At 42.5% G+C, this 26,075-nt stretch overlaps 1 protein-coding gene across 1 annotated transcript in view; it reads right to left on the bottom strand.

Moving 5' to 3' along the window:
• NPEPPS (aminopeptidase puromycin sensitive) overlaps window positions 1–2,093 on the bottom strand; it is a 117,532-nt gene extending 115,439 nt beyond the window's left edge. Inside the window, exon 1 of the mRNA XM_018064963.1 lies at window positions 1,622–2,093. Within this exon, the coding sequence (XP_017920452.1) occupies window positions 1,622–1,882 (261 nt within the window). The 5' untranslated portion in view covers window positions 1,883–2,093. The remainder of the gene's footprint in view (window positions 1–1,621) is intronic.

Below are 26,075 nucleotides of genomic sequence, written 5' to 3' on the forward strand. Positions count from 1 at the left end.
ATGAATCCATTATGGGGTAAAACAACTATGGAGTAAAAAAAAAATGATTTTTTTTTAATGTTAGCCTTTTGACATAATGCAAACTCATTCATTGCTAGGTCCTTCTTTCTGCAGGTCTGCCAAGTCACAAGACACACTACTGTTTACACTCCCTCCCATCTGCTCCCAGCCAATATATATCAAACATTCTATAGTCACTTGGCTCAAACAAACAGTCTCCCAAATAACCCTCTCAAATCCTAATTTAGGCCCACGGTGCACTCATTCTGATTCATATTCTCAATGGAAAATTTTTAAATCACCTGACTTTTACAGGGGTAAGTTTCGTCTTTAGATTCAGTGAGACCACAGAGCCCTCATGCTTTCCAACAAGCACCCCAAATCTGACAGTATACTTTTTAATTCTACACTTTTAGACACATTTTCAACCTGAGTACTAGGCTTTCAAATACAACTGCCAACTTTCAATTCATTCCAACGTTATGCTAGTCTACATTTCTTTTATTTCATTGCTACATACACCCTGTTCTTTAAGATTGAGGCCTACTGATTCCCCCCCCCAACTGCAGTAGGAAAAGAAATGAAACAAAATATATTTACCATCATTCTTTTTAAAGATAACAAGTAAAAGATATTTAAAGCTATCATTCCAAGATATTTAAAGGTACTAGTAAACAGTTCCCATTTTTCATTACGAACTTCACATAAGACATCACATAACACGATATCACAAATGTCTATTGTTCCTGACCTTTGTAGGGCATCAATACTAACGATCTCCAAAATCAAACAATACTTTAGATAATCTGCGGGGGGAGGCGCGGGGGAGCATGATTCACCAAAAACTGCAATGAGGAGTAATGGAATATTTTCACCAGTGGTACACTAAAACTAATGGCTTCTTTCAGAGGAGGGTACTGCTAAGCAACCATCGCTGTAGCAATAAATCCACCTGCTTCAAAGGCTGCAAAGCTAGAAGATGGGAGGAAAAGCGGAGACAGGGGTCCTCCTTCAGCTACTCTGGAGGTTAGGAGAGAACAAAGTCACTGCTGCACTGTCACTAGAGGGGAAGGGGGAGGGGGCGGATCATCTTAGAAACCCTGCCCCTGGGCCGGAGCAGGCGGGGAGAACACAGCTAGGCTGCACGGGATTAACATTCCCCTTCTCACTCTCTTCCCCCTTCTAGAATCCCCTCCTCTCTAACGCGCGGCAGCCGGAGTCCCAGATGACTGCCCCTTCCAAAGTGTCCTCCGTGGAGCGTGGGGAAAAAGATGGAAAAGGCTGAGCATGCACTCCAATGACCCCTCTGGCCTTCCCAACACCCTCCAGCCTCTCCCAGACCACGTCCAAGCCCGGAAGGGCCAGGGTCTGGGGGAGGCCCCACACAGGTGTGCTGGCCCCAGAGGCGCGCGGCCCGGGCCCTAGCCCAGCAGGGCAGAGCACACAGACCGGGCGCCCAGCGGCCGCCCCAGAGGGGCGCGCCCGTCCCCGAGCCGGCCTCCCCAGCCCCAGGTCCGCAGCGCCCAGGCCCGCCCGCCCGGTCGGGCCCCCAGCCCAGCCCGCGGGCGCGGCCTAACTGCTTGCCCGGCAGCTCGCCCCCGGCGCCCGAGGGTCGCCGTACCTGGGCGGAGGCCTCCAGCTTGCCCTCGAAGGTGAAGTCCAGCAAGTCGGGCTTGAGACAGAGGCTGTAGTTGATGGGGGAGACGTCGGCAGGCAGCCGCTCGAAGGGCCTCTTCTCCGGCATCGCGGCGAGGCCCAGGCTGTGGAGGCGGCGGCGGCGGCGAGAGGAGCGGCTGAGGAGGAGAAGGAGGAGGGGAGGAGGCGGAGGGCCGAGGAAGAGCAGGCGGCGAGCAAGGGAGGGGGCGGCGGCTGCCAGCCACATCCACCGAGCGCCGGCGACCGCCTGAGGAGAGCGACCGGGGGAGTCTAGGGGCGGGGGAGAGACCCAGCCCGAGCGCCAGGGGCCAGGAGGGAGGCAGTGCGGGCGGGCGGGCTGGCGGGCCGGCTGCCTACGGGGAAGGGGGCGGAGGGGAGGGAAGGGGAGGAGGGCCAGCAGAGAGGGAAGGAGGCGGCGGCAGCAGCTGCGTGCGCGGCCCCGCGGGGCGGGCGCGCCTCCGCCGGTGTGCGCGCACGCGCCGAGGCAGGGGAAGGAGCGGCGAGGGCGCGGCCGGCTGGGCGGGAGGATGCGGGTTAGCGAGCGAGCCTTGGAGGCGGGAGGGGGCTGCTGGCGCTGCACCTGTCCGCGCCGCCGCGGACAGCGGACTGCTCCCGGAGCCGGAAGAAGCCCGGAAGGGTTTGGGAAGCAGAGAAAAGGTGTGAGGGCTCCCTTATCACACCCCCACGTCCCCCACATTCCCCTCACCGCCCCCATCTCCACCCCCCGGGCTGTCTTTGGAGTAGAAACCTATGCAGTTGGTCAGTGCAAAATGTTAAAATACCAATTTAGAGCAAAATCCCAGCCTAGATTTTTAGCTCCAGATCAACAGAAAGCCCCGAGTCTCTTTGGCCGTAATTATTCCTGTTATTTTCAGTGTAACTTCAAGGGATGATATGAAAAATTTTCTCAGAAAATCCTTTAATAATCCAGTAAGATTAATAAATCAGTAAGATTTGGACCTTTGAGCAAGTGCTTTCAAAAATTAGAAGTTTTGTTTTCATGAATTCATGTTAAAAGTAAGATATGTTTCACTTTTTTTCTAGTTTCATCTTTGTTTCTACTTAAAAAAAATAAAATAAAAGACCTGGGGATTCCCTGACCGTCCAGTGGTTAGGACTCTGCTCTCACTGCCAGAGTCTGGGTTCTATCCGTGGTGGAGGAACTGAGATGCCACAAGCCCTGCAGTGCGGCCAAAAAAATTATAGTCATAAAAGACCTTTTACCAATTGTGGCCTCTTTAAAGGTAAATTAGCTATGGCTCCCTCAGTTTTATAGCCATCTCACAAATTGAGGAATATATTTTTAAATATAAATATATATTATACATAAATGTGTATCTATTTGAATATGTTTTAAAGTGTCAAGGATGAGATTTTATCTATCCCCATGTTCCTTTATAAAACCTTCTTATATAGCACCCTTTAATTGTTAAAACTCAGTGCTGAAGGCTGTACTGAACCAGCATTGCCCAATAAGAATATAATGCAATCTAGCTAACTTACTTTAAATTTTCTAATAGCCACATCAAAAACAGGAAAAAGATGAAATTGATACATCTTATTTAACCCAGTATATGCAAAATATTATCATTTTGGCATGTAACCAATATAAAAATATTAACGAAAGAGTTCCATGGTGGCCTGATATTTAGGATTCCTTTTGCTCCCATGGCCTAGATTCAATCCTGGTTGGAGAAACTGAGATCCCACAAGCTTCACAGCCAAATATATATATGTATGTGTGTGTATATATATATATATATATATATATGTGTGTGTGTGTGTGTGTATGCAACTTTTTTCCAAAATAAGGGTTTAAAATCCAGTGTATATTTTATATTTTACATATTTTACAGCACATTTCAATTCTGACTTGGCACATTCTGAGCGCTTAACAGTCACATGTGACTAGTAGCTATTATCAATATATTGATCAGCACCATCTTAGACTCTAGGCCTGTCCTGCTATCCTCTGAATCCTACAAACCTTTTAGGACAGACTGAAAAGCTGCACTCCTTTCAAACTAAGATGTGAGATGGGCCCTTTTGTTCCGTGGATTCATTTCTGTGACCATTTTTGGTCATAAATTAATAATATAATTCTGTTAGTCTAATAATAACATATTGAGTAAGAAAGGCAATGCAAAAGAATGCTCAAACTACCACACAGTTGCACTCATCTCACATGCTAGTAAAGAAATGCTCAAAATTCTCCAAGCCAGGCTTCAGCAATACGTGAACCGTGAACTCCCTGATGTTCAAGCTAGTTTTAGAAAAGGCAGAGGAACCAGAGATCAAATTGCCAACATCCGCTGGATCATGGAAAAAGCAAGAGAGTTCCAGAAAAACATCTATTTCTGCTTTATTGACTATGCCAAAGCCTTTGACTGTGTGGATCACAATGAACTGTGGAAAATTCTGAAAGAGATGGGAATATCAGACTACCTGACCTGCCTCTTGAGAAATCTGTATGCAGGTCAGGAAGCAACAGTTAGAACTGGACATGGAACAACAGACTGGTTTCAAACAGGAAAAGGAGTACATCAAGGCTGTATATTGTCACCCTGCTTATTTAACTTCTATGCAGAGTACATCATGAGAAATGCTGGGCTGGAAGAAACACAAGCTGCAATCAAGATTGCCAGGAGAAATATCAATCACCTCAGATATTCAGATGACACTACCCTTATGGCAGAAAGTGAAGAGGAGCTAAAAAGCTTCTCGATGAAAGTGAAAGAGGAGAGCGAAAAAGTTGGCTTAAAGCTCAACATTCAGAAAACGAAGATCATGGCATCTGGTCCCATCACTTCATGGGAAATAGATGGGGAAACACTAGAAACAGTGTCAGACTTTATTGTTGGGGGCTCCAAAATCACTGCAGATGGTGACTGCAGCCATGAAATTAAAAGACGCTTACTCCTTGGAAGAAAAGTTATGACCAACCTAGACAGTATATTCAAAAGCAGAGACATTACTTTGCCGACTAAGGTCCGTCTAGTCAAGGCTATGGTTTTTCCTGTGGTCATGTATGGATGTGAGAGTTGGACTGTGAAGAAGGCTGAGCACCAAAGAATTGATGCTTTTGAACTGTGGTGTTGGAGAAGACTCTTGAGAGTCCCTTGGACTGCAAGGAGATCCAACCAGTCCATTCTAAAGGAGATCAACCCTGGGATTTCTTTGGAAGGAATGATGCTAAAGCTGAAACTCCAGTACTTTGGCCACCTCATGCGAAGAGTTGACTCATTGGAAAAGACTCTGATGCTGGGAGGGATTGGGGGCAGCAGGGAAAGGGGACGACAGGATGAGATGGCTGGATGGCATCACTGACTCGATGGATGTGAGTCTGAGTGAACTCGGGAGTTGGTGATGGACAGGGAGGCTTGGCGTGCTGCAATTCGGGGTCGCAAAGAGTCGGACACAACGGAGTGACTGAACTGAACTGAACTGAACTGAGTGCTTACTAAACACTTTACATGTATTAATTCATTTGATCCATTCAACAATTCTTTTAGGTCAACACCATTATCCCCATTTTATAGATGAGAAAACAGACACACAGAGATTTAGTGACTTGCCCAAGGTTGTACAGTTGGTAAATGGCAGAGCTGGCATTAAGACTCAGCCATTTTTTTCCCTCCTGGAAAATTTTGTTGCAGCTTCCCTATTTCCTAATTCTCCAGAACTATACCAAAAAAAAAAAGATCTTAATTACCCAGATAACCACGATGGTGTAATCACTCACCTAGAGCCAGACATCCTAGGGTGCGAAATCAAGTGGGCCTTAGGAAGCATCACTATGAGCAAAGCTAGCAGAGGTGATGAAATTCCAGCTGAGCTATTTCAAATCATAAAAGGTGATGCTTTTCAAGTGCTGCACTGAATATGCCAGCAAATTTGGAAAACTCAGCAGTGGCCACAGGACTGGAAAAGATCAGTTTTCATTCCAATCCCAAAGAAAGGCAATGCCAAAGAACGTTCAAACCATCACACAATAGCACTCATCACACACTCTAGCAAAGTAATTTTGAGCTAGCCTAGCTCAAAATTCTCCAAGCTAAGCTTCAACAGAATGTAAACCAAGAAATTCCAGATGGTCAAGCTGGGTTTAGCAAAGGCAGAGGAACCAGAGATCAGATTGCCAACATCCGTTGGATCATAGAAAAACCAAGAAAATTCCAGAAAAACGTCTGCTTCATTGACTACGCTAAAGCCTTTGAGTGTGTGGATCACAACAAACTGGAAAATTATTCAAGAAATGGGAATACCAGACCACCTTACCTGCCTCCTGAGAAATCTGTATGCATGTCAAGAAGCAACAATTAGAACTGGACATGGAACAATGGACTGCTTCTAAATTGGGAAAGGAGTACGTCAAGGCTGTGTATTGTCACCTTGCTTATTTAACTTATATGCAGAGTACATCATTTAAAATGCTGGGCTGGATGAAGCACAAGCTCAAATCAAGATTGCTGAGAGAAATATCAATAACCTCAGATATCAGACACCACCCTTATGGCAGAAAGTGAAGAGGAACTAAAGAGCCCCTTGATGAAAGTGAAAGAGGTGAGTGAAAAAGCTGGCTTAAAACTCAACACTCAGAAAACAAAGATCATGGTATCCGGTCCCATCACTTCATGGGAAATAGATGGGGGAACAGTGTTAACAGTGAGTGACTATTTTCTTGGGTTCCAAAATCACTGCAGATGGTGACTGCAGCCATGAAATTAAAAGACGCTTGCTTGCTTCTTGGAAGAAAAGCTGTGACAAACCTAGACAGCATATTAAAAAGCAGGGACATTTTTACCGACAAAGGTCCATCTAGTTAAAGCTGTGGATTTTCCATAGTCATATATGAATGTGAGAGTTGGACCATAAAGAAAGCTGAGCACTGAAGAATTTATGCTTTTGAACTATGGTGTTGGATGAGACTCTTGAGAGTCCCTTGGACTGCAAGATCAAACAAGTCATCCTAAAGGAAATCAGTTCTGAATATTCATTGGAAGGACTGATGCTGAAGCTGAAACTCCAATACTTTGGCCACCTGATGGGAAGAGCTGAGTCATTGGAAAAGACCCTGATGCTGGGAAAGATCAAAGGCATGAGAAAGGGATAACAGAGGATGAGATGATTGGATGGCATCACCAATTCAATGAACATGAGTTTGAGCAAGCTCCGGGAGTTGGTGATGGACAGGGAAGCCTGGCATGGTACAGTCCATGGGGTCGCAAAGAGTCAGACACAACTGAGCGACTGAACTGATCTGTACCTCAACTTCTTTATTTTCATTATGCAAGAACCCATGAGGCTCCCTTTTTCTGTTAAAGCAAATTTAATATATAACCATTTAAGGCTCTCCATGAGCTGTCCTTACCATTTTCTCAGACTTGTTTCTTTTTACCCTTTAACACAGATTCTCCAGTCTTAGCAAGCTAACCTGTTTATCCTTGGTTCTTAGAGCTTGCTCACTATCTCTTCTTTACCATTGCTCACGCATTATTGCTTGGAAAGTCTTCCTCATCCTTCTTGGCAAACCCATGCCCCTCCCTTCCTTCAAAACTCACCCCTTCCAGAAAGTCCTCATTGACTAACTCCACCCAGCTATAACCCATTTCCCATCATCTCTCAAGTACTGGCTTTTGCTGACTTATTTGTACTTGTTCTATCACTTTGTCTTATATACATATCTTTTTTAAGATGTACTACCGGCAAGAGCTTGACTTCTTATTCTCCTGAAACTGTCAGGACTGAGCCCTGCACAAAGTACATCTCAGTTATTGACCTGACTAACCAGTTGACCAAGAGATAATACTTTACCCTTTGTATTGAAGCGTAAAAAAACCCTTGTGTTGTGTGCTCCATAGAGAAACTATGTGAACCTAAGGCTTGAGGCAACCTTCTTTTATAAAATCACAGGAATGATTTTTGAAAAGCAAAACAAAAAACCTACCAGGGCTAATGGACTTCATGGCAACGGTAATTGTGACCCTGCTGAGGATAAAGGGGAGAACCTTACTTGGCCCCATCCCTAGTCCCATGACCCAGAGGTTCCAATGCAGCAAGTCAAGATTGAACCCAGGCCTCCTGGGATAGAGGAATGGAAGATAGCATATCAGTTCAGTTCAGTTCAGTCACTCAGTCGTGTCCGACTCTTTGCGACCCCATGAATCACAGCACGCCAGGCCTCCCTGTCCATCAGCAACTCCCGGAGTTCACTCAGACTCACGTCCATCGAGTCAGTGACGCCATCCAGCCATCTCATCCTCTGTCGTCCCCTTTTCCTCCTGCCCCCAATCCTTCCCAGCATCAGAGTCTTTTCCAATGAGTCAACTCTTCTCATGAGGTGGCCAAAGTACTGGAGTTTCAGCTTTAGCATCATTCCCTCCAAAGAAATCCCAGGGTTGATCTCCTTTAGAATGGACTGGTTGGATCTCCTTGCAGTCCAAGGGACTCTCAAGAGTCTTCTCCAACACCACAGTTCAAAAGCACCAATTCTTCGGCGCTCAGCTTTCTTCACAGTCCAACTCTCACATCCATACATGACCACAGGAAAAACCGTAGCCTTGACTAGATGGACCTTAGTCCGCAAAATCATGTCTCTGCTTTTGAATATGCTGTCTAGGTTGGTCATAATAGTTCCCATAAAAAGACTAAGGATCTGACATATGCTCCAGACAGTCTTCTCTGGGATAACTGAAATGAAGTTTAAGGCTCTCAGAAATTAATTTCCCTCCAATGGGGCTTCAGAAAGAATGGAAAAGGCAGTATATCTCAAGGTCATTAGCAGCACTTCCAACAGATTTCTTGGCTTCTCTCTTTAATAATGGCCTTAAAGCAGATACGTGCATAATGCATACTTTTCTCAAAGAAAAGTATTATATTCACTTGTGGTTTGAGAATTTCTAAAAAAAAAAAATCTGTCATGTTCTTAATATCAGAATGATCTTCATAGCACGAGTTGGAGTAAAAGGATATACAGTTGGCCCCTTAACTGGACAACCCAAGTTTGAACTATGCTAGTCCACTTGGGGTTGTTTTTTTTTTCATTTAATACAAACTATATGACTACATGATCTGTGGTTGATTGAATCCTCAGATGCAGGGGACTGACTATAAAGTTATATTGAGACAGCTTTTTTGACTGGAGGGAGTAGTCAGTGCCCCTAATCTTTATGCTGTTCAAGGGTCAACTATATAGGGTAAATGTAAGTCATTGAAAGAGATGTTTCACAGCAAAGAGAATATGAAGGAACTAGGTTACGGATCCAAAACATTCCCCACATTACATGAAAGTAAATCATTTTGTAATCATTTAGTTTCACTGACTTAGAAATTATAGGCTTCAATGTCAGTTTGGAACTTGTAACTCTAGTTCCACTAAGGTGAGTCTTACCTGCGGAAGATGGTGAAGGGGTTCCAAAAACCAGGGAAACAAAAAGTTGGAGAGCAATCCATAGTAGCTGATGCCATGAGATCCCAGCCTTCACTCTTTTCTGTAACTTAAAATGGCTGTTGAACCGCTGGGGAGTAGATAGAATGTTGCCTACCTATCCTGTGTTCTTCATTAAAGAGAAGTAGATTAATTCCATATGCTTTATTTAAAATGTGGATAATAATGATACATAACAGGTGATATATGTATGTCTGTATGTATTCATTCCTTTATGTATTTCAGGATGGCAATATGACATTGCATACATCCAAATATGGCCAAAGAAAGGCCCTCAGAGTTGGAAAGAGTTTTATTTCTCTTGGTATCTTTCCATCAGGAAGTTGAAAAAGTCATGCATTTCCACCTCCACCTGTCTTGCTTCCTTTCTAGCACCTCCCCCCCTTTTTTTTTTTTTTTCCTTTCCCAGTACTTCTGCGTCCTTTTTCGCTAACACCAGTCCAGGATTATTTACCAATCCCAAGTGACTGGGCAACTATATGACTAAACACAGGCCCTTTGTTGATGATCTTCAAGTTGAGATGAGCCTGTTTGGCCCTGTACTCTTATGAAGGGTCAGTCACCAGACTCTTGCAGAACATGAATTAGAAATTAAGGCCAACGCCCTCTGCTGCAGGGAAGAATGCATATATCTGTGTCTGATGCGTGGGTCCCTGGAATGCTGCTACAATATTTCCCTTGAAATCACAAGTCTTTAAAGGTTACAGGGTTCTTTTGGAGCTGGCATGTTAGAATTAACTTAGCAATGGTTTTGCCTTGACTTCAAATCCCAAAAAAATAAGTGAGGGCTCAGGTTGAACTAGACCAGTGAAGTAGCCAAGAGCATTGTCTCTGCAACTTAGCAACAGTCAGATAGCCTCTCCACCCTTGGCTCTATTTCTATTTGTTTTTTAAATCCCTGACAAGAATAATTTACATCAGAATTAGTCCTCCCTTTATGTCTTGACCCCTTACCTCAAAGAGAATAATCTCACCCATGTCTAACCCTAGGTTAAGGGTGGGGTGAAGAAAAGACACTCAAAACATTAAGGGCTGCCAACCTGCCTTTGAAACTTTAGCCATATCTTAAATAACTGAGGATGAAAATCTGCTGCTGCCAGGCTCCCTACAGAATTTGCATTGGAGTCAAGATAAATAAACACTTAAACAGTGTACAGTTCAGTTCAGTTCAGTTGCTCAGTCGCATCCAACTCTTTGCAACGCCATGAATCACAGCACGCCAGGCCTCCCTGTCCATCACCATCTCCCAGAGTTCACTCAAACTCATGTCTATCGAGTCGGTGATGCCATCCAGCCATCTCATCCTCTGTCGTCCCCTTTTCCTCCTGACCCCAATCCCTCCCAGCATCAGAGTCTTTTCCAATGAGTCAACTCTTCGCATGAGGTGGCCAAAGTACTGGAGTTTCAGCTTTCGCATCATTCCTTCCAAACACCCAGGGCTGATCTCCTTTAAAATGGGCTGGTGGGGAGCTAGAAATTAGCTTGTGGTCTGCTTATGCACAGGACTGAACGGAAAATTATCTTGTCCTCAATAAAAAAATGAATAAAATAATGCCAGAGGGGAAGAGAGATTGAAAGGTAGGCATCTAGTCCCCTTTCATCGGCAGATGTTCTGCATTATTCTAGGAAAGCAGTCTTGGAATATGGAGGCTAGCCTTTGAGATCTGGTGCCTGTTTTTTCCAAAATAAAATTTAGAGGGTATCATCTCTGCATTGTGGATTGACTCAAGAAGAAGCCACAGAAACAAAAAGCAATTCAGACTATTCATATTCTTTAGTCCTTGGGAAGCCGTACCAGATTTCTAGATATGGTTTATTTTAGTTCAAAGTGCGATCACACTGTATAAAATATACATTCACTGAGAAGGAGGCAGAGCACAGATACCCTGGGGACCCGACATCAGAAATTAGGGCAGGCCAAAAAAAAGACAAAACTCTTTAGGCAAAAAGGCACAATTCAGACATTCAAGATATATATATATATATTTATTATTTGACTGCATCAGGTTGTAGGCTTAATTGCTCCCTAGCATGTGGGATCTTAGTTCCCCAACCAGAGACTGAATCCAGGTTCCCTGATATGCAAGGCGGATTCTTAACTGCTGGACCACCAGGGAAGTCCTGGGAACAATGTGTGTGTGTGTGTGTGTGTGTGTGTGTGTGTATATATATATATATATATATATATATATTTTTTTTTTTTTTTTTTTTTTTTTGCCCCAAACCTAGATTAGCTAGTTAGTGGGAAAACAATCTTAGGAATTCTACATCAGGAAACCCTGAACTCTTTCTATCCTGTTCTGATATGTCTCAGTGCCAAGTGATGCCAAAATATGACATCTTTGTTTGGCCCTATGTACTTTTAATAAAGTGATTCATTACTATCTTATCTCAGTTTAAGAGGCTATCATGTAGAGGGGAGGCTGACAGGATCAAAGTAGTTGAAAAGGTAGAGGAGAGGAAAAGGAGTTGCTATTTTACCGATACTGCTATTCTTACTGTTTGACAGGGTAAATCACTTTCTTTGGCTTATAAGCCCCTTTTATTTTTTCTGCAGTTCTGTCCAGGTTGGGTTCAGACTTGACGTTTATAAATTGCAGTCCTGAAAGCTGACACTTGTTTTATACTCCTAAACAAGAAATTAAAATTAAATGGTAAAATCTTTAACATCTTAGTTTTCTCTGGCTTTCCCCACCCTCATGGTAAAGGGACAGAGAAGCCCAATAGGCTGTATTACAAACACTAGGATTCAAACTTAAAGGATACGCCCAGTAAATTGAAAACAAGGTCCTTTTGCTTTGTTCTTTTTCATTATTTTTATAAGGGATTTCAAATAAAAAGGATCAGAAGGTTACCTAGATTTTTGCACTTAATTTGGGGGGGGGGTTAATTTGCCTCAAATTAACTGCAAAAAAAAGCCATGAAGAGAATTTCTGATTTCCGGTCCTATCTCCTTTCACAATATCCATGCCATCAGAGGTAACTGTCAGAGGACAAGTGCTGAAATATTAGGAGGACTGACTACATGCCCTCGATTTTACTGGACAGTCCTCTTTTCAAATATTCTCCATGGCTGTTGTCATAACCATGTAAATGTCCTAAAAATTCCAAAATTCTGGCATTTGAGTTTAAAGAAAAGGAAAGAATAATTGTGGGCCTGGGAGTCAAGGTAAAGAGGGCACATGATAGCTGGTGTCAAGGCCAGGTAATAGGAAGGAGACAGAAAGATCTGATTGCTAGAATAACCAGGCAGCTCACAGCTCAAATGAAGGTAACAGAATCCTGCACCGTGGAGCACCAGCTAATGCTAAGAATGCTCCCTCCATGAGCATTCAAAGCAGATTCAGAACAATATTGCTGTTTCAGCCTACCTCTGGAGTACTGGTACTCCAGCCTCCATTAAAAAGGATGAGATCTGACAGAGGAAGATCTACCATAGTAACAAGTCCTATAAAGTAGAACAATGCCAGTAATCCTTTAGTGAAAGAGGTGTGGGGCGGGGGGATAATCTCATTAGAAAAAAAATATTTTCATGCAGCAAATTTGAAGTCTTCCAGATGCTTTACAAATCAGGTCTGTTCATTCCTCAGGACTATGACACCTAACAAGAGAAACAAGTTCTCTAGGTTCATAAATCCATACGGTTAATCCTAGGCTCTCAGGCCCTATTCAAACAAACTCTAGAGATCCAACTGAAGTATACTCTTTACTTAGTACAACTAATCCATTACCACTCTAAATAACAGGGACACATTTAAATGTTTTTCACAGTATTTTTTGTGTGAAAGAGTGTGGGAATCTGTGGAGCAGAAGAAAGTTTCAGTTCTTTTTATTATGACCATTGTTGTTGTTGGGTCACTAAGTCATGCCTGACTCCTTGCGACCCCATGGACTCTAGCCCTCCAGGTTCCTCTGTTCATGAGATTTCCCAGGCAAGAATTCTGGAGTGGGTTGTCATTTCCCTCTCCAGGGAATCTTCCCAACCCAAGGATCAAACCTGCATCTCCTGCAGAATTGCAAGTGAATTCTTTACTGCTGAGATCCCGGATAAGCCCCAACATGAGTGTTGCTAACCTTGTAATTCCATGCAGTAACCCTCAAGGTACATGCTCATCAGCCAGATTGGCAGGCGTGGGTCGGGGGTGGCGGGGGGCAAGGGAGGGCTCCTGTTCTGCAGAGTAGGCCAAGTAGCTTTCCCAAATACTAGGATTGCCAGATAAAGTACAGGACGGCTATTTAAATTTGATCTTCAGATAAAAAATAAGTTTTCAAAGTTGTTTTTTAGTACAAATATGTTTTAGATATTTCATGGGAGCTGCTAACACTAAAATAGGCAATAGTTGGGAGGAACAAGTATACTGAAAAACAGTTTACCTGAAATTCAAATTTAATTGAAGATTCGATTCTAGATTTTTATTTGCTAAATCTGGCAACTCCACCAGTAGTCTGCTTTCAGATTTTGAAGATGGCAGCCAATGGCTTTTGAACTGTTTGATTTTATTAAAGGGAATTTAAAAGTAGCTTTGTGTGTTTGCAAAAATCTTTCTCTTGAGAGTCATTGGCATTCTGTCATGTTTAGTTTTCTAGGTTATGAAACCCCTAAAAGGATTCTCTCTCTTCAAATTTTCATATTCCCCAGGGTATTAACTTCAGAGGAAAACAGCATAGGTTGATATCAGCTGCCTCCATAAAAATCAACTTCTCTCTTCAAATATTTCAAATACTTTAAATACTTTTTCTGAGATTAAATACCCATGTTCAAAATAGGGTGGTGATTGTGCCATATTTTGTAAGAGAAATTGCTTTGAGAGTGATGTTGGCAAGATTATGTGGAATAGCAGCCAAATGCTTATCTACCACACTGGGAAACCAATGATGGTTTTTTATTTTTTTCTCCTACCACTGTTACTATCTTAATATCCTTTTAACATTTCCACTCACCTGCAAATGATTCAGACAGACATTATAGACCCGATTCTGCCACTTTAGGAGAGATCAAAGCTTAGCCATTTCAATGCAGGAGGGAAAAAAACAACTGTAAATAATAAATATTCACAGAGCTGAAATCAAAGAATATCCCAAGAGAATCACATTTTGCCATAAGCCAGGGAGAGAAATCTTTTCCGTAATTATTAATAATTTGGTTCTTTAGAAAAATCATCTCTTCACTTGTTTGTTAAACATTTACTGAATGCCTAGAGGAAGCCGTTGTGTGTGTATGTGTATGTGTGATGCTCAGTCGCTCAATTGGGTCTGCCTCTTTGCGACCCCAGGGACTGTAGCCCACAAGGCTCCTCTGTCCATCGGATGGTCCAGGAAAGAATACAGGAGTGGGTTGCCATTTCCTCCTCCAAGGGATCTTCCCGACCCAGGGATTGAACGTGTCTCCTGTGTCTCCTACGTTTGCAGGTGGATTCTTTACCACCGAGCCACCTGAGAAGCCCCATGTATGTGTATAACTTGACTGAAATATAATTTTCATGAATAAAATGGACAAATCTTAAATGTTTATGTCAGTGCCTACTGACAGTTGTAACCATTGTGTAACTACTAGTCAAAACAAGATACAGAATATTTTCATCACCCCAGAAAGTTTCCTCATGGCGCTTTCAGTCAATCCCCGCTCCTGCACCCACTTCACCCACTTCACCCAAGCAACCCGAGTACTTCCTGCTTTCTATCACCATAGATTTTCTTTGCCTGTTCCTGTACTTCATGTGAGTGAAATCATTTAGTATGTGTTACGTGTGTTTGTGTATATGTGTGGTGTGTGGCTCGTGTGTATCAGTACTCCATTCCATCATATTGCTGAGTAGTATGGTAGGAGGATACTATAATTTATTTATTCCTTCTCTTATTGAAATGACATTTATATTATTTCCAGTTTGTGGCTATTATAACTAAGGCTACTTATGAGGATTCTTATACAGTCATACATATATGTTTTCATTTCTCTTGACTACGTACTTAAGAATGCAATTCCTGGATCATGGGTTAAATATATGTTTAATTTTGTAAGAAACTGCCAAACAATTCTCCAACGTGGTGGTTTCTTTTTACACTCCCACCAGCACTATATGAAAGTTCCACTTTTTCTACATCTTCATGGACATGTGGTGTTGTCAGTCTTTTTTTAGCCCTTCTAGTGGATGTAACTGATAGCTCCTTATGGTTTTAATTTGCATTTTCCTGATGGTTACTGGTGTTGAGCATTGTCACAGGTTGAATTCCCTTGGAAGCAGACTCATTGGGAGATTAGTTAGCAGTAGGTTTTTTCAGGGAGAGCACTTAGGCTCAACCTCTGCGCAAGAAAAAAGACAGAAGCATTATTGGACAAGGGAAGAAATTGAGCTGTTGTACAATGGAGTCTCAGAGGCCTTAGCTGACCTTACCAAGAGCGCTGAAAATGCACTCAAAAAAAATACAAATATTCTGAGTTTAGGCAAGTGGCTGAACTTCTCTGCCCCCCTATTAATGGCCACTGTGACCTTGGGCAAGTCAGTGCTCTTCAGCATAGGCAGTCACTGAAGTGGATTGATTGAAGGCTGTGTGCTGACAGCCTCTCCAACAGCTGAAGAATAAGCCCTTCATTCCAAAGGAGAATCAGAGTGGCATATCATAGCATTTGCTACAAGCACTTTTCATGCCTTATTGGCCATTTATATCTCTCTTTTTGTGAGGCATCTGTTCAAGTCTTTTGCCCATTTTTTAATTGGGTAGCTCAACTTTTTGCTGTTAATTTACAGCCACTCCATAAATTATCTGGATATGAATCCTTGGTCAAATATATATACACACACACACACACACACACACACACACACAGTGATTCCTATTTTTCCCAGTCACTCATTTGTCTACTCATTTTCTTAGTGATATCATTTTGATGAAGTCCAATTTTTCAATTGTTTTCTCTTACGGCTAGTGCTTTTTGTGTCCTGCTGAGAAATGTTCTCCTTCTTTAAATTTGCAAATATTCTCTTCTGTATTTTTTTCTAGAAGCTATATGGTTCTCGTGCTATTTTAAAACCTAAGGTTTAAAAAAATTTTTTTAATAAGGTTTATTGTAAGGAGGTTTTTGATTATAAAAGGATTACTTGATCAATGTAGGGAATACAGAAATTTTAGATGAGCATTAATAAAATAGTATCAGTAATTCTAAACAAAATCACTGTTAATAATTAATACACTGACCACCTGTATTTTTCCCCAGTGATTCACAACACATGCACTCTCACGCACACTTACCATTTTGGGATCGTAACCTATTTCACTTACTATATCATTCAAATATTTGTTATTAAATATTCTCCATTATGACAATGGCTATAAATATATGTGAACTTATTTAATTAACCTATAAACTAGTTAACTTATTTTCAGTTCAGTTCAGTTGCTCAGTTGTGTCCGACTCTTTGCGACCCCATGAACCATAGCATGCCAGGCCTCCCTGTCCATCACCAACTCCTGGAGTTCACCCAAACCCATGTCCATCGAGTTGGTGATGCCATCCTACCACCTCATTCTCTGCCATCCCCTTCTCCTCCTGCCCTCAATCTTTCCCAGCATCAGGGTCTTTTCAAATGAGTCAGCTCTTCGCATCAGGTGGCCAAAGTACTGGAGTTTCAGCTTCAACATCAGTCCTTCCAATGAACACCCAGGACTGATCTCCTTTAGGATGGATGGATTGGATCTCCTTGCAGTCCAAGGGACTCTCAAGAGTCTTCTCCAACACCACAGTTCAAAAACATCAATTCTTTAGCGCTCAGCTTTCTTCACAGTCCAACTCTCACATCCATACATGACCACTGGAAAAACCATAGCCTTGACTAGACGGACCTTTGCTGGCAAAGTAATGTCTCTGCTTTTGAATATGCTGTCTAAGTTGGTCATAACTTTGCTTTCAAGGAGTAAGCATCTTTTAATTTCATGGCTGCAATCACCATCTGCAGTGATTCTGGAGCCCAGAAAAATAAAGTCAGCCACTGTTTCCACTGTTTCCCCGTCTATTTCCCATGAAGTGATGGGACCGGATGCCATGATCTTAGTTTTCTGAATGTTGAGCTTTAAGCCAACTTTTTCACTTTCCTCTTTCACTTTCATCAAGAGGCTCTTTAGTTCTTCACTTTCTGCCATAATGGTGATGTCATCTGCGTATCTGAGGTTATTGATATTTCTCCCGGCAATCTTGATTCCAGCTTATACTTCCTCCAGCTCAGCGTTTCTCATGATGTACTCTGCACAGAAGTTAAATAAGCAGGGTGACAATATACAGCCTTGACGTACTCCTTTTCCTATTTGGAACCAATCTGTTGCTCCATGTCCAGTTCTAACTGTTGCTTCCTGACCTGCATATAGGTTTCTCAAGAGGCAGGTCAGGTGGTTTAGTATTCCCATCTCTTTCAGAATTTTCCACAGTTTGTTGTGATCCACACAGTCAAAGGCTTTGGCATTTTCAATAAAGCAGAAATAGATGTTTTCCTGGAACTCTCTTGCTTTTTCCATGATCCAGCAGATGTTGGCAATTTGATCTCTGGTTCCTCTGCCTTTTCTAAAACCAGCTTGAACATCTGGAAGTTCACGGTTCACGTATTGCTGAAGCCTGGCTTGGAGAATTTTAAGCATTACTTACTAGCGTGTGAGATGAGTGAAGTTGTTCAGTAGTTTGAGCATTCTTTGGCATTGCCTTTCTTTGGGATTGGAATGAAAACTGACCTTTTCCAGTCCTGTGGCCACTGATAAGTTTTCCAAATGTGCTGGCATATTGAGTGCAGCACTTTCACAGCATCCTTTCAGGATTTGAAATAGCTCAACTGGTATTCTATCACCTCCACTAGCTTTGTTTGTAGTGATACCTCCTAAGGCCCACTTGACTTCACATTCCAGGATATCTGGCTGTAGGTGAGTGATCACACCTTCGTGATTATCTTATTTTACTAATTTCCTGTTCTTGGATATTTGAACTGTTTCCAATTATGTTTGCTGTTTTAAATACAATCCATAAAGAACCAAATGCTAAAGTCTTTGACTGTGTGGATCACAACAAACTGTGGAAGATTCTGAAAGAGATGTGAATACCAGACACCTTACCTGCCATGAAATTAAAAGACACTTACTCCTTGGAAGAAAAGTTATGACCAACCTAGATAGTATATTCAAAAGCAGAGACATAACTTTGCCGACTAAGGTCTGTCTAGTCAAGGCTATGGTTTTTCCTGTGGTCATGTATGGATGTGAGAGTTGGACTGTGAAGAAAGCTGAGCACCGAAGAATTGATGCATTTGAACTGTGGTGTTGGAGAAGACTCTTGAGAGTCCCTTGGACTGCAAGGAGATCCAACCAGTCCATTCTGAGGGAGATCAACCCTGGGATTTCTTTGGAAGGAATGATGCTGAGGCTGAAGCTCCAGTACTTTGGACACCTCATGAGAAGAGTTGACTCATTGAAAAAGACTCTGATGCTGGGAAGGAGTGGGGGCAGGAGGAGAAGGGGACGACCCAGGATGAGATGGCTGGACGGCATCATGGACTCAATGGACGTGAGTCTGAGTGAACTCCGGGAGATGGTGATGGACACGGAGGCCTGGCGTGCTGCGATTCATGGGGTCGCAAAGAGTCGGACACGACTGAGCGACTGAACTGAACTGAACTGAATTACCTGCCTCCTGAGAAATCTGTATGCAGGTCAAGAAGCAACAGTTAGAATGGGACATGGAACAATGGACTGGTTCAAAATTGGGAAGAGTATACAAGGCTCTATATTGTCACCCTGATTATTTAATTTATATGCAGAGTACATCATGCGAAATGCTGGGCTGGATGAAGCACAAGCTGGAATCAAGATTGCTGGGAGAAATATCAATAACTTCAGATATGCAGATGACACTACACTAACAGCAGAAAGCGAAGAGGAACTGAAGAGCCTCTTGATGAAAGTGAAAGAGGAGAGTGAAAAAGCTGGCTTAAAACTCAACATTCAGAAAACTAAGATCTTGGCATCTGGTCACATGACTTCATGACAAATAGATAGGGAAACAGTGGAAACAGTGACAGACTTTATTTTCTTGGGCTCCAAAATCACTGCAGATGGCAACTGCAGCCACGAAATAAAAAGACGCCTGCTCCTTGGAAGAAAAGCTATGACAAACCTAGACAAAATATTAAAAAGCAGAATCATTACTTTGCCAACAAAGGTCCATCTAGTCAAAGCTATGGTTTTTCCATAGTTACATATGGATGTGAGTGTTGGACCATAAGGAAGGCTGAGCACTGAAGAAGTAATGGTTTTGAACTGCGGTGTTGGAGAAGCCTCTTGAGAGTCCCTTGGACTGCAAGGAGATCAAACCAGTCAAGCCTAAAGGAAATCAACCCTGAATATTCATTGGAAGGATTGATGCTGAAGCTGAAGCTCCAATATTTTGGCCACCTGATGAGAAGAACTGACTCAGGAAAAGATCCTGATGTTGGGAAAGATAGAAGGCAGGAGGAGAAGGGGATGAGATGGTTGTATGGCATCACCGATTCAACGGACATGAGTTTGAGCTAGCTCCGGGAGATTTAAAGGACAGGGATGCCTGGCGTGCTGCAGTCCGTGGGGTTGCGAAGAGCTGGACACGATTGAGCAACTGAACAACAGTATAAAACCAAGCAGATGGGTAGCCCAAGCTAAGATTTTATAGAAACATCATTCCAGCATTTAAAAATAAAATAATCAAAGAAAAAGAGGAGGAAAATAAGAATAAAGAAAACAAAAAGTAATTTTTGTTTTTTGGCTGTCCTGGGTCTCCCTTGCTGCACATGGGCTTTCTCTAGTTGCAATAGGTGGGGGTTACGCTTTGTTGCAGTGCACAGGTTTCTCATTGTCTCGGCTTCTCTTATTGGCACAGGCTCTGCAGTTGTGACACACAGGCCTAGTTGTTTTGTGGCATAGGGAATCCTCCTGGACCAGAGATCGAACCCCCTGTATCACCCACCTTGGCAGGTGGATTCTTATCCACTGTCCCACCAGGGAAGTCCAAGAGAAGTAAATCTTTACTCTCAAGATCAAACCAAAGGAAGATTTCACTGAAGTCCTCTCTTCTCGTCTTCCTCTTTCTCTTAATACTTCACTCAGAGGACAGTTGTTTGAAACTTTCTCCCAACTAACTCCTCTTTTCCTGGTTCTTCCATTCCCTTCCTTCTTTTCCCCATGTCTGTTTGTCCCTTGACACCATTCTGATTAAATTCTTCTCATTTTTCCTATAAATATCTGCCTTTTTCAATGTAAATTAAGTTGAAGCTCTATTGCATTTTCTCTAGGACCCAACCCTCATTTTAACAGTCTGGTAGAAAAACACTCTTTTTGCCTCTGTGAGAGATAAAGTTTGTGAAAATTCATACTGATTGTATTTTTTCTGTCATATAAAGAAACTATGTGAACAAACTCATAGATATATAGATATATTTTTCCTCCTACATGTTATTGTTTCCTTAGGCTCAATATCTAGAAGTGAAACCCTGAATCAAAGAGCATCATCAACACTTTTAAGGCTCTTAATACATGTTGTCAAACTCCCCTCCAGAAATGTACCAACTTACATTCTTTTTAGCAACACATGAGAATATCTGCTTCCATACCTTCCAGCATCTGGCTGTAAAGTTTGTTTTCTTTTAATCTTTGTCAGTTCAGTAGCTGAAAGCGCTATCCCATTGTTCTTTATTTGCATTTCTTTGATCCCTCATTAGGAAGAACTTTTTTCTTTTAAAGCTGGCCACTTTAATTGCTTTGGTGAATTGCTATGCACTTCTTTCTTTCACTTATCCCTCCAAGTACCAAATGAAGCACATGGTATTCTCATTTTGGAAAACTGAGAAATGCATTGATTGACTGACTTGCCTGGGATTGCAGTGGGTAGTTACTGGCAGACCCAGGCCAACCTGACACAGAAGAGGCACTCTTTCCACCTCAACACTCAGTCTCAATGCGGGAGATCTGGGTTCGATCCCAGGGTCAGGAAGATCCCCTGGAGAAGGAAATGGCAACCCACTCCAGTACTCTTGCCTGGAAAATTCCATGGATGGAGGAGCCTGGCAGGCTATAGTCCATGGGGTCCCAAAGAGCTGGACATGACAGAGAGACTTCACTTTCACTTTCAGTTACTGGCAGACCCAGGCCAACCTGACACAGAAGAGGCACTTTTTCCACCTCAACACTCAGTCTTCCTGTGATCTCTTTCCAGAAACTCCAGGGTTTATGTAATTTAACCCAAAGAATGCCTGGAACAAGACAAGTCTAGAGCCTGAGTTCCCATTTAGTTCTTCCCTAATAGATGGTGCATAACTTGGTCCATGCAAGAGCAGATGTGCTTCCATCACCTGTTTCATTTAAATATTGAGAGCTGTACATAGCAGCAGTATTCACAATAGCCAAGACATGGAAGCAACCAAAATGTTCATCAACAGGTGAATGGATAAAGAAGAGGTGGTGCATATATACAATGGAATACGACTCAGCCATGTGCTGTGCTCAGTCACTCTGTCCTGTCCAACTCTCTGCGGCCCCATGGACTGTAACCCATTGGGCTCCTCTGTCCATGAAGTTTTCCAGGCAAGAATTCGGAGTGGGTTGATATTTCCTATTCCAGGGGATCTTGCCCACCCAAGGACTGAACCCACGTCTCCTGCATTGGCAGGCGGATTCTTTACCACTAGCGCCACCTGTGTATTCTTTGCTTTGTGGAAAACCGTCCCTATAGTCAAAGCTATGGTTTTTTCAGTAGTGACGTATGGATGTGTGAGTTGAACCATAAAGAAAGCTGAGCACTGAAAAACTTATGCTTTTGAACTGTGGTGTTGGAGAAGACTCTTGAGAGTTGAACGACAAAGAGATCAAACCAGTCAATCTTAAAGGAACTCAACCCTGAATATACATTGGAAGGACTGATGCTGAGACTGAAGCTCCAATACTTTGGTCACCTGATGAGCTGACTCATTGGAAAAGACCCTGATGCTGGGAAAGACTGAAGGGAAGAGCAGAAGAGGGTGACGGAGGATGAGATGGTTAAATAGCATCACTGACTCAATGGACATGAATGTGAGCAAACTCCGGGAGATGATGAAGGACTGGGAAGCTTAGTGTGCTGCATTTCATGGGGTTGCAAAGAGTCGGACATGACTTAGTGCCTGAACAACAAGCACTACCTGGGAGCCATAAAAATAACAAAATAATGCCAGCTACACAACAGGGATGGACCTAGAGACTGACCGCCATACTGAGTGAAGGAAGTCAGACAGAGAAGGAGAAACATCATATGACATTCCTTTTATGTGGAATCTAAAGAGAAACGATACAAATGAAGCTATTTATAAAACAGAAATAGATTCAAAGACTTGGAGAAGGAACTTATGGTTGTCATGAGGGAAGGATGGGGGGAAGGGAGAGTTAGGGAGTTTGGCATCATCACGCACACACGCACATATTTATAATGGATAACCAACAAGGCCCTACTGTGTAAAACACAGAACTCTGTCAATCCCACGTGGCAGCCTGGATGGGAGGAGAGTTTGGGGTAGGATGGATACATGTAAACATACGGCTGAGTCCCTTTACTATCCACCTGGAATTATCACAACATTGTTAGTTGGCTATACTCCAATATAAGATAAAAAGTTAAAAAAAAATACTTCCTTCCTTTCTGACCTGCTTTTCTGCCCTTCTCACTGTCCTGTCTCCCTGATAGGTTGCATTATTTTCCAAAGGATCTCTGACTGTGTCTCTCTGCCTGTTTCGCTCTCTGTTCCCTGCCCAGATGTGGGTATTCCCCCCACCCAGTTTTGTTTCCATGGTCACACCCTCTGTGTTTCTACTTTTACCCTCTATCTTTCTCTAGACTCTCTACTATCCTCTTTGCATCTGTTCTTTATGTTCATCTCTGTAGAAGCTACAAGATAGTCATAAAGTCTGCAAACATAGAGAATACTTTATATTTTTACAGAATGAACCCCCTTGATTACTTCCTCTGGGATATGTATGTTTATTCAGCGAAAAAAAATCAGAGATAAATTATATGAGATAAGGCATCCTAGACTCATTTGCAAGGAATGGTAGGAACAGCGTTAGCACTGTATGCACTGCAGGCTGGCCCGCGGCATTAACAAGGCATCTTTAGTGAGGAACATATCGTGTAATATTACTGAACATAGCATGTTTTGTATTGTAATATTCATTAAACTTTTATTAAGTATATTCACCCATGTTTCCAAATTTTATGACCATTTGTAGTTCATTGGTGGATTTTTTTTTCTTGCCTTTCCTTTCTCTTTGCATTATCTATATTTCTTCATAAATATGCTTTTCATTAGAACTAGCCCCTGCTTTAATGCCTTAGCTTTGGAATAGAACAAAATCCTTAAGTGGAAGTCTATTGAGAACCAGAAGCTGTAGAACAGTCGAGTTCTATTTTGGCCCTTTTATGTTTCTATCAATGGCCAGAATTTCTGTCCCAATTAAGAAGAGGAAATTACTCAAAAGAGGGCCCTTAGCAACACTCAGCACCCATTTAATAAAACAGCATATCAACCGTGGCCTTTTTATTTTACTGAAACAATCTGAGAAATTATTAAAAACAGTAAACTATATCCCTATTGAGTACTATTTCCTGAGGCCTTTAAATGTTTACCTATTATTGCTTTCTTTCCTTTTTTGCAATATCATTGAGACAAAAACGTATTATTCCCACAGCACAAGTGAGGAGTGGTGTACAGATAGGTTGTGAATTTCCAAGGCTCACAAAGATCTGAAGCCAGAAACTGGGTCTCTCTGCTGACTGAATCCCTTGGCCAGGCTTTTTTATCCTACAAGAGGCTGTCTAGTTAGTGTAGAAGACGTGGCTTGCTTATTCATTTGCTCATAGAAAAATGAATCTCTTTTTTCATTCCTCCCTTCCTCCTACCTAGAAAGAAGTAAGGAAAGAAAAAAAAAAAAAGAGGGAACTCCCTGGCAGTCCAGTGGTTAGGACTCCATGCTTTCACTACCAAGAGCATGGGTTTGATTCCTGCTTAGGGACATAAGATCCCACAAGCAAAAAAAAAAAAAGAAAGAAAAGAAGAAAGAGGGGTTGCCTGGTGGTCCAATGGTTAGGACTCTTGGATCCCACAAGTTGTGTGGTGGTTGGGGTGGGGGAGAGAAAGAAAGAAACGAGGGAGGAATGGAAGGAGGGAGGGAGGAAGAAAAGAAGGGATCCACAGCAGCCTGTCAACAACTGGAATGGCTCAGATGATAGCCAGTCACACAGAGGCAGGGAAAGGGTTGTGGTCACTGGTGATTTCAGTGATTTTTCCCACCACCAGCTGTCATCACAATTTCCAGAAAAGCTGCCAAGAAAAAGGTGGAATTAGCATTTCACAGATGCCCCTGCCCCCACTATTATGGATCTTGGAACTTCTCCTGATTGCCCTTTGCCCTCATACCTTCCTACCCACAGATAAACAGGCAAGGTATTTGACCTCACCTGCATTTGAAGAACTACAGTACTTGCAAAGGTGCCTCTCTTCTGCCAGAAATCCTTCCTGAGGCTGAGTTATGGTTTCTAACTTTCCCTAATCTGGATTGTTTCCTTACAATTAGAACACCAGGGATACGCACTTTATCCGTACTTTCCCTTTTCCCTTTCTCCTCTTGCCCTCCCCCACTCCAAACAATGCACTCAAGGTTCTAACTATTGAGATACCATGTTGCAGGTAACTGGTAATTGAAGTGCTTATCTTCACTTCTAGAGTATGTGACTTACTCATGTTGTACCCTTACACTGCACAGGGTCTGGCCCATTCCTGGGACTCAAACGAATGTTAATTGAATAGAAGAACTTGCCTCAGGCACTCCTGAATTTCAGTGTGCTGTGTTCCAGGGAAAATTAGACTGACTAAGCCAACTGCTCCCTTCCTGTCTGGGAAGAACCACCCAGAGAACAGAACAGGGAGGCCGCACCTCTGCAAAGGGAGAGAGAGGGCTTGACTGTTGTCGCCTTTGCCTGTGATCCCACCCCATACTTGTTCCTCTGTCACAGGCTAAATAAGGCAGTTCTGAAACTCATTTTTTCCAGACACGTTTGCGGGCAGAGCTACTAATAGAACCTGCTGTGGGCTAGATAGGGATCAGGGTAGAGACCAGAGTCTGATTTATACCATAGGAAGCCCTAAGAGAGGTTAGAATTTGATAAGAACCTAAGTAGACTAATCTCTCAGGAGAGGTATCTGTCTGTAGGGTTTTAGAGTGTGATCTCTAGAGACATGCTATCTAGGTTCAAATAGTATTTGTGCAATTCTTAAACTGTGTAACCTTGGACAAGCTACTTAACCTCTTTATACCTCAATTTCCTTACATGAAGTAGGGATAACAACAGTACCTGCGGCACAAGGTTGATTAAATCAGTTAATACATGAACATGCTCAATGTTGTTATTACTAAGAATGATGCCTTTGGATGGAAGCAGGTTTACCATGCTGAGGTTTGTATGTGTAAATGCAGGGCTGGGGCAGAGTTAATCATCAGGGTCTGGAGACAGTGGAATGACTTTGTACAAATGAGTGAGAAGAATTTGGAGTTCAGGGTGGGGGAGCAATCAGATGGACGAGTAAGGAGGAGAAATGAGGGAGAAGGGAAAAATTAAAAGCCATTTCAAATTTCCATCAGTATAATAGCAAGATGTCTTTTAAGAACAAGATCAAAATCATTTATGTTGCAGAGCTCTAAACTACCACTGAAGTAAAATGGTACAATTCCTTGGAGAGTAACTTGGCACTATCAAAATTAAAAGCTACATATCTTTTAAGCCTTCCATTCTATTTCCTGGTATTTATCCTACCTCGGTACTTGTAAACAGACTCATGGCCTCTTCGTAAAGCCAAAATTTGGGGAACCACCCAAGCGTCCATCAGTATTGTCTATCTATGCAATAGAATACTATGTAGTCATTAAAAAGATTGAGGCAAAGTTA

Source organism: Capra hircus, chromosome 19 (genome assembly GCF_001704415.2).
Source record: "Capra hircus breed San Clemente chromosome 19, ASM170441v1, whole genome shotgun sequence".
Classification (NCBI taxonomy): Eukaryota; Metazoa; Chordata; class Mammalia; order Artiodactyla; family Bovidae; genus Capra; species Capra hircus.